The sequence below is a fragment of the Bubalus kerabau genome, chromosome X (genome assembly GCF_029407905.1).
Source record: "Bubalus kerabau isolate K-KA32 ecotype Philippines breed swamp buffalo chromosome X, PCC_UOA_SB_1v2, whole genome shotgun sequence".
Taxonomy (NCBI): Eukaryota; Metazoa; Chordata; class Mammalia; order Artiodactyla; family Bovidae; genus Bubalus; species Bubalus kerabau.
In genome coordinates, this window is record NC_073647.1 from 68,849,810 (window position 1) to 68,859,714 (window position 9,905).

The 9,905-nt window shown below is 45.5% G+C and overlaps 1 protein-coding gene across 1 annotated transcript; it reads left to right on the forward strand.

The window, feature by feature from the left end:
* Nucleotides 1–8,843: 8,843 nt before the first annotated feature.
* Nucleotides 8,844–9,536, forward strand: CLDN2 (claudin 2). The gene has a single exon (XM_055563707.1). It carries the CDS (start codon nt 8,844–8,846, stop codon nt 9,534–9,536), a length of 693 nt encoding a protein of 230 aa, XP_055419682.1.
* Nucleotides 9,537–9,905: the final 369 nt, after the last annotated feature.

A 9,905-nucleotide genomic window follows, 5' to 3' on the forward strand; every position in this document is an offset into this window, starting at 1 on the left:
TCCAAAGCCACCAGGGCTTAGCTTCTAGGGGGACCCCTCAGAGAGAAGAGTTTTGTTCAAGGGACAGCTGTTCGGTTTTCTTGGAGAAGGCAATGGCACCCCACTCCAGTACTCTTGCCTGGAAAATCCCATGGGCAGAGGAGCCTGGTGGGCTGCAATCCATGGGGTTGCGAAGAGTCAGACACGACTGAGTGACTTCACTTTCACTCTTCACTTTCATGCATTGGAGAAGGAAATGGCAACCCACTCCAATGTTCTTGCCTGGAGGATCCCAGGGATGGGAGAGCCTGGTGGGCTGCCGTCTATGGGGTCGCACAGAGTTGGACACAACTGAAGTGACTTAGCAGTTCAGCTCAGTTTTATGCTTCTAATGACAGCTGTTCAGCTTTCTCTATTTGTCCAAGTGGCTTCCTGTCCCCATGGCCTTAGTTGAGACTCAAAACTTCTCATCAAACTAGGGCCTGGAGAAGTGAGGGAACTTCCTCAACAGGTTCCCGGCAGAACCGAGATGAGAGGTTAGTCTTGATTCTCAGGCTAGCACTGGTTCTCTAAACCCTCCACTGCTTATCACACAAACCAGAGCAGAATCTAGACTGGCTCACTGTTCAACCACTTGCTATTTTGTCTACCCCATGCCTTCCTGAGCCTGGCTGAAAATTGACCCCATCGGGCCATTTCTCCTAGTTGAATAAGCTCCAACAACTTGCTCTTCCTCCTGCTCAGCTCTGCCATGTCAGATTCTTTAGAGATTCCAAGCCTCAGTGATGGCATTTAAAATTGGGCAAAGTGTATATGGGATCTTTGTACTATTTTTTAAAACTGCATGTGGATCTACAACTATCCTTATTAAAATGTCAATGAAAAGTAAAAAAAAAAAAAAAAAAAAAATTCTCGTTGCTTTTTCCTTGCTGCTTTTACTATTTATTCTTTGTGTTTAATTTTTGTTAGTTTGATTAATAAGTGTCTTGGCATATTTCTTCTTGGATTTATACTGTATGGGACTCTGGGCTTCCTGGACTTGGATGGCTTTTTCCTTCCCCATTTTAGGGAAGTTTTTGACTATAATCTCCTCGAATATTTTCTCATGCCCTTTCTTTTCGTCTTCTTCTTCTGGGACACCTATGATTTGAATGTTGGGGCAAAAGAGACACAGACATTTTGGACACAATGGGGGATGGAAAGGATGGGATGATATGAGAGAATAGCATTGAGACGTATACATTACTGTATGTAAAATAGATAGCCAGTGGTAGTTCGATATATGACACAGGGAACCCAAAGCCAGAGATCTGTGACAACCTAGAGGGGTGGGATGGGGAAGGAGGTGGATTCAAGAGGGAGGGGACATATATGTATGCCTATGGCCAATTCATGTTGATGTATGGCAGAAACCAACACAATATTGCAAAGTAATTATCCTCTAATTAAAATACATATATAAATTCTGCCTACCCCTTGCCCCAAACCACTTCCCATTTACTCCTACTGAGTCAGGACTGGCTCTGGAGAGAGGCTCTCCTCTTGGGGACACTGTTGACTCTCATAGGAAACTTAAACCAGGCTCTTCTGCCACCATCCCAGGAAAGCTGAAGCAGTAGCTGCTCTTCTGGGAGGCAGGAAGTCTTCTCCCCATGAATTCTCAAGATAGCCCACCAATTCCAACTGAAAGCTCAAATATGGATAGGAAGTACAAAGAGGAAAGTGTTAAAGCCAACTTGGGGGGAAGAATGGTACAAGGAAGGTTTCAAGGAGAAGATGAGTCCTGAAGATAACTAGCAATTACCCAGGCAAACGCTGGGTGGTTGAATAGCATGCTTAAGGGTTTGGAGACACATAGAAAGGCAACTTCAGAGAAGTACACATACATGTTCAGGTAGCATTAGATTGTGTGTGTGTGTATATGTGTGTGTGTGTGTACACGCACGCACATAGGAGCATAAAGCATGAAGTTGTAGGTTATTGGTGAGAGATGAGCCTGGGATGAAGAGCAGGAGTCAGACATTGGAGGGCTTTCCTGGCTTCCTGGGCTAGAGAGTTTTAACTTCATCATGAAAGCAACGAAGAAGTCCTGAAGTTTTTTAAGTGTGGCCAAGAGATGGGGCGATACTAATTGTTTGATTTCCATTTCAGAAAAAGCCTTAGCTACTAGATGGATAATTGATCACAGGGACAGAGCAGAAGTGGAATTAGAGGGACCAATTTGAGATCCCTGTGAGGTTTGCAACTGGACAGAGACAATATCAGGTTTGAACTAAAGTCTAGCTAGTGCAGATGGAACAAAGTGGATGCATTTAGGATATATTTTGAGGATAGATCTCATAGGACTTCATAACTGCTTATATGTCAAGAAGAGGTGAGGAACCAAGGATGACTGATTTGGGTTGCTGGATGAATGATAATCTCACTGAGCTAGGGAACACTGTGTGAAGAATAGTTTGGCAGTGGAGAGAGAATAGTGAATATGATTTCAACTTCGCAAAATGTTGAGTCTGAGGTGCCATTAAAACATCCAGATGGGGTCATTCCAAACGAAGTTGCATATAAAAATATTGAGTTCAAGAGAGAGAGATATCTGGGCCAGATATATGGATTTAGGAGTCACTGGCATAGAGATGATCTCACTCATGGAGAATGTAAAGAAAAAAGAAGTCTAGCTGAAACCCTGGGGGTGGGGGAATAGTCAGATTTATACAGTGGGTAGAAGAGGAGGAAGTTGTAAAGGAGACCTAGGAGAATCATTCTGAGGAGCAGGGAAAACTGGGAGTGATGCTACAGAAAACAAATGAGTAGATAATTTTATGAAGGAGAAGGACAAGGTGAGATGACAGAGATATGAGGGATTTGGGGACAAGCTTGGTAACCTTGACAAGAACATTTTCAGTGGAGGACTAATGGCAGAGGCCAGACTTCAAAAGTTGAGCTGTGAGTGGGAGGGGGAAGAAGTAGAGACACCAGTATTAAATGGCTTATTTAAGAATCTTGGCTGCAAAGAAAATGATGAGGAGAGGGTAATAGCTGAGAAGGGAAGAGGTAGAGTAGGAAGCTCAGAAAGTGGTAAGTATTTGAAGTGGTCACCAGGAGATGTTCACCAGGGACAAGTAGAAGGACTTCCAAACAGCTCTAAAGATACCACTGAAATACAGAATCATGATCAGGTAAAATTATGCCTATTTTAGCAATAAGAAAACCAATGGCTGGAAAGGAGTTACTTACACAGCATCTCTGCTGATAAGGTGACAGAGCCGAGATTAAAGTAGATTTCCCTCTGTACCTCCCATTGAATGTTTTCTGGCCCCTGCTCTGCAGTGCTTTGCATCCACATTGGCATCATCATATCCATCACCGATGAAGAGTATTGATTATCAACCATGGGTCCAATGCTGCAGAAGCACAATAGAGGTTTCATATATGGTTTAGAACTTGGTTTGAAGAGACAAGATAGTCAACAAATGCATGTACTTATAAACTGGTGATGAGAAATTTCTTCAAGAAAATTGGAGATATCAAGGGAACATTTCATGCAAGGAAGGGCACAGTAAAGGACAGACAAGAAAGGACCTAATGAAAGCAGAAGAGATTAATAAGAGGTGGCAAGAATACACAGAAGAACTATACAAAAAAAAAGTCTTAATGACCCAGATAACCATGATGGCATGATCACTCACCTAGAGCCAGACATCCTGGAGTATGAAGTCAAGTGGGCCTTAGGAAGCATTACTATGAACAAAGCTGGTGGAGGTGATGGAATTCCAGCTGAGCTATTTCAAATCCTAAAAGATGATGCTGTGAAAGTGCTGCACTCAATATGTCAGCCCATTTGGAAAACAGCAGTGGCCATGGGACTGGAAAAGGTCAGTTTTTATTCCAATCCCAAAGAAAGCCAATGCCAAAGAATATTTAAACTACTGTACAATTGCGCTCATTTCACATGCTAGTAAGGTTATGCTCAAAATCCTTCAAACTAGGCTTCAACAGTATATGAGCTGAGAACTTCCAGATGTACAACCTGGGTTTAGAAAAGGCAAAGGAACCAGAGATCAAGTTGACAACATTCACTGGATCATAGAGAAAGCAAGGGAATTCCAGAAAAACATCTACTTCTGCTTCATTGACTACACTAAAACCTTTGACTGTGGATCACAGCAAACTGTGGAAAATTCTTCAAGAGATGGGAATACCAGAGAATACCTGACTCCTGAGAAACCTGTATGCAGGATAAGAAGCAACAGTTAGGACCAGATATGGAACAACAGATTGGTTCAAAATTGGGAAAGGAGTATCACAAGGCTGTATATTGTCACCTTGCTTATTTAAATTACATGCAGAGTACATCATGTGAAATGCCAGGCTGGATAAATCACAAGCTGGAATCATGATGACAGGAGAAATATCAATAACCTCAGATATGCAGATGATACCACTCTAATACCAGAAAGTGAAGAGGAACTAAAGAGCTTTTTGATGAGGGTGAAAGAGGAGAATGAAGAAGCTTGCTTAAAATTCAACATTCAAAAAACTAAAATCTTGGCATCTGGTTCCATCACTTCATGGCAAATAGAAAGGGGGAAAAGTGGAAGCAATGACAGATTTTATTTTCTTGGGCTCCAAAATCACTGTGGATGGTGACTGCAGCTGTGAAATTAAAAGACGCTCACTCCTTGGAAGGGCAGCTATGAAAAACCTAGACAGGATATTAAAAAGCAGAGACATCAGTTTGCCAACAAAGGTCCATATAGTTAAAGCTATGGTTTTTCCAGTAGCCATATACGGATGTGAGAGTTGGACCATAAAGAAGACTAAGTGCTGAAGAATTGATGCTTTTGAACTGTGATGTTGGAGAAGACTCTCGAGATTCCCTTGGACAGCAAGGAGATCAAACCAGTCAGTCCTAAAGGAAATCAGTCCTGAATATTCATTGGAAGGACTGATGCTGAAGCTGAAGCTCCAATACTTTGATGCAAAGAGCTGATTCATTGCGAAAGACCCTGATGCTGGGGAAGATTGAGGGCAGGAGGAGAAGGGGGTGACAGAAAGATGGTTGGACAGCATCATTGGCTCAATGGATATGAGTTTGAGCAAACTTTGGGAGATAGTGAAGGACAGAGAAGTCTGGCATGCTGCAGTCCATGCAGTCACGGAGAGTCGGGCACGACTTAGTGACTGAAGAAAGACAAAATCAAATGGCGAAACTCTTTTTCTCTCTCCTGTGTTCCCCACCTCCTCTTCATTCCCTTATTCTTCCTCTGATTCTTTCTCTCAATACTCTTTCCCAACATTGAGCAGCTCTGGTCCCTTACACAAGTGTCATTGGTTCATTTAGAAAGTCTGCATCTTACAGTCCCTCAAACCTCCTTACTACTTTTGTTTATTCATTGAGAGGATATTTTTAAACATCTGCTTTGAGTGTGAAATGGATGGGTAATGCATGGTGCAAGGCATTAGAGATACAGAAATGAGTAAGACACGGCCCTTGCCCTCAAGGAGCTCACAGACTAGTGGGAAAGAATAAGGATTTAAATAAGAGATTGCAATATAGTGAAATGAGTACTTTCTGTATTTCCTCAAGTATACAATAGGGATTAGTACCTACCACAAGACATGGTTGTGAATTAAGATGCATAAACTGTTTATAATGGTTGCATAGGATATGAGTGCTGCTATTTTATCATCATCATTAGTAGTAGTTGTACTATGATGGAGGTAAGTAAATACAAGATACTATAAGAACACAGAGAAGGGGGACTTGACCTTGACCAAGGTCATCTGAGTTGAGCCTTAAAGGATGAGAACGTGCTAACCAGAGAGAAAGAATGCCAGGCATTCTGCATTGTAGGAACAGCCTGAGCTGAGGCTTGGAAGCAAAAGACAACAGGACATGACTGAGGAACATAAAGTAATTTAGTTCAGCAAGAGCATAGAACATGAGAAGGGCAATGGCAAGAGATAAAGTTTGACAAGTCATAGAGTCCAGTCATGTTTGAACTTTATCCTTTAGTGGATGGGGAGACACTGGAATGTTGTATGGAGAGTAGAGACTTGATCAGATTAATGTTGAAAGATCACCTTGGCAATGGCAAGGAGAATGAATTAGAGGAGGCAAGATCGGAAGAAAGACCAATTAGGAAGTCATTGCTATAGTCCATGGGAGAGAGAATGATGAAGCCCTGGACTGTGGAAGTAGCAGTGGGGATAGAGAGAAGGGTGCTATGGAATCACTGTGGATGGTGACTATAGCCATGAAATTAAAAGACACTTGCTCTTTGGAAGGAAAGCTATGACAAACCTGAAAGTGAAAGTGAAAGTCACTCAAAGAGTGTGTCCGACTCTTTGTGATCCCATGGACTGTTCAGTCCATGGAATTCTCTAGGCCAGAATACTGGAGTGCGTAGCCTTTCCCTTCTGCAGGGGATCTTCCCAACCCAGGGATCGAACCCAGGTCTCCCACATTGCAGGTGGATTCTTTACCAGCTGAGTCACAAGGAAAAGTAAAGTAAAGTCGCTCAGTCGTGTCTGACTCTTTGCGACCCCATGGACTGTAGCCTACCAGGCTCCTCTGTCCATGGGATTTTCCAGGCAATAGTACTGGAGTGGATTGCCATTTCCTTCTCCAGGGGATCTTCCCGACCCAGGGATCGAACCCGGGTCTCCCACATTGTAGACAGATGCTTAACCGTCTGAGTCACCAGGGAAGTCCTGAGTCACAAGGGAAGCCCATGACAAACCTAGATAGCATATTAAAAAAAAGAGATATTACTTTTCTGACAAAGGTCCATGTAGTCAAAGCTATGGTTTTTCCAGTAGCTATGTATGGATGTGAGAGTTGAAGACTGAGCACTGAAATATTGATGCTTTCAAACTGTGGTGCTGGAGAAGACTCTTGAGAGTCCCTTGGACTTCAAGGAGATCAAACCAGTCAATCCTAAAAGAAATCCACCCCAACTATTCATTGGAGGGACTGTTGCTGAAGCTGAAGCTCCAATATTTTGGCCACGTGATGTGAAGAGCCAACTCATTGGAAAAGACCCTGATGCTCCAAAAGACTGAAGGCAAAAAGGGATATCAGAGGATGAGATAGGTTAGATAGCATCACTGACTCAGTGGACATGAACTGGAGCAAACTGGGTGATAATGAAGGACAGGGAAGCCTGGCATACTGCAGTCCATAGGATCACAAAGAGTCAAACAGGACTTAGTGACTGAGCAACAACAACAAGAATTGGTGAGACTGTGACAGTAGAAGGTGACAGGTATGTGTGAGAGAAGTGTCAAGAATCACTTCTAGGATTTGGGTCTGGTGCAAGGAGATAGATATCATAGGTATCATTCAGTGAACCCATGGAAGAACTGTTTGGGGAAGGATGCAGTGAGGGTGTGTGTGATGAGGCCTCTTTTGAACGTGTCAAATTTGAGCTGCCCATGAGATTTCCAACTGGATGGTGATTGGTCTGGAAGTCCTGAAGCTCAGGAGAAAGGTCTATGCTGGAAACACAGAATTGGGAGTGCCAGGGGATGGGTAGGAGGTTGCATCATGGGGGTGGATACATTTGCTCAGGGACAGAGTGTTGATTGAGGAAAGGATGGACTTTCAAATACTCACATTTAAGAGATGATTACAGAAGGAGCAGTCTTGAATAAGGCTAAAACTGAACAGCCAGATTTTGGTGGGTTGAAAAACAAGTGGGTCAGAGGGTCTTGAGGTGGATGGAAGCAAGGATGTGCCCTTGACCCTTAGTGTCTTGAACCTTGGTAAGAGTCAGGGGCACCGGTGGGGGACGCTCCTTGAACACTTGAAAACTCTGAGCAGCTCTGTGACTCTAAAGGATTGACTTGGATGACTTCCTCTTACAAAGTCCTCCATTCTGGAGCAGCTGCCTTTTCCTCTGTCTACCTTAGTGCCCCTAACAGACAGCCCAGGAATGTCAGGGCTCCCTCCAGGCCCTGGAAAAACCTTCGCTCTTGAATCCTCCCACATCTCCTGAGAGGCCTAGGGGATGGTGGCACAACTATTAGGAGAGCAGACAGGAAATGTCTGGGTGTGTGATACACACGGGAGGCCTCAGGCTAGCCTGTGGAGGAGGACTGGGGCAGGGCTGGGAGGACTTGAACTCTGAGAGTGTGGACAGATGCCCTGTTGTCTGCCCCAACCTGCCCTGGAGTCGACTTTAACCTTGGACAGGGTGACCCAGGGCTATACCACTGATCTCTAGGCTGCTGTAGAGTCAAGAGGCCTCTGAGAACTTAGCGTCCAAGGCTATATCTTAGGGTCTGTTCTTCCTGCCCCTTTGCCTTGGAATTTGCCCCCAAGGTACAATTGAGGGGCCCTGTGGCACCGCTGCTGGGCAATGCATTAAACAGCAGGCCTTGGAGACGGAACCAGCCGATAGTGTGACCTGGAGTTAACATCGTCACCACAACGACCCTGCCGTTGCCACCTTCTCGGAAAGCAGCCACCTGTCTGGCTCCTGGTTTTGTCTGGCTGCCAATATAAAGCATGTGCCTACGCAGGAGCTGATGACATTTTGGCTCCACTTTCAAAGTTTTTTTTTCTTTGTTTCTCATGTGTTTTTTCTAAAGATAACAAAGGTCAAAAGGCATCCAGCATTTTCTGGTTTCTCATAAGCTTCTGGTCAATATTTAATCTGGTTTATGGATTTTTTTAAGGTCTTCTAGATGCCTTCTTGAGCCTGCTTGTGGCCACCCACAGACACTTGTAAGGAGGAGAGAAGTCAGCCTGGCAGAGACACTGTGAAATGAGGGATTAGAGGCCGGGATCCAAGGAGCCAAAGCTACAGCCAGCAGACAAGGGAGCCTGCCCCGAAGTCGCGTGTGCTGAGAGGTCTGCCATGGCCTCTCTTGGCCTCCAGCTTGTGGGCTACGTCCTGGGCCTTCTGGGGCTGTTGGGCACCGTGATTGCCATGCTGCTCCCCAGCTGGCGAACAAGCTCCTATGTTGGTGCCAGCATTGTGACTGCGGTTGGCTTCTCCAAGGGCCTCTGGATGGAGTGTGCAACACACAGCACAGGCATCACCCAGTGTGACATCTACAGCACCATGCTAGGCCTGCCCGCTGACATCCAAGCTGCCCAGGCCATGATGGTGACGTCCAGCGCCATGTCCTCCTTGGCGTGCATTGTCTCTGTGGTGGGCATGAGATGCACAGTCTTCTTCCAGGAGTCTCGAGCCAAAGACAGAGTGGCGGTTGTGGGCGGAGTCTTCTTCATCCTTGGAGGCCTCCTGGGCTTCATCCCTGTTGCCTGGAATCTTCACGGGATCTTGCGAGACTTCTACTCCCCACTGGTGCCTGACAGCATGAAATTTGAGATCGGAGAGGCTCTTTACCTGGGCATTATTTCCTCCCTGTTCTCCCTGATAGCTGGAATCTTCCTCTGCTTTTCCTGCTCACCCCAGGGAAATCGCTCCAACTACTACGATGCCTACCAGGCCCAGCCCCTGGCCACTAGGAGCTCTCCAAGGCCTGGTCAAGCGCCCAAAGGCAAGAGTGAGTTTAACTCCTACAGCCTGACAGGGTATGTGTGAAGAACCAGGGGCCAGAGCTGGGGGTGGTGGCTGGGTCTGTGAACACCAGTGGACACCCCCCTCCCCCAGGCCCACAGGTGAGGGATATTGGCACTGGATCGTGTCAGAAGGTGCTGCTGAAGATAGACTGACTTTGGCCACTGGATCAAACAAAGGCAGAAACAGGAGCTGGTGTGACAGGATGCAGGTTAAACTGTCAAGACTCTTGCTAAGCCAGACTTTCTGTTTCCTTCATCTTGGCACCCTCCACCCCCACCCCAGCCCTCGAATACCCAACCCTCAACTCCAACCACCCCCCACCAGAAGCCAGGCCCCAGCATCTCCCCTTTACCCTTTGATTTACCTTGGAGTCCATCCAAAAGCCCACTA

Coding starts and splice junctions, on each gene's coding strand:
- CLDN2 (XM_055563707.1), top strand. CDS start 8,844: ATGGCCTCTCTTGGCCTCCAGCTTGTGGGCTACGTCCTGGGCCTTCTG.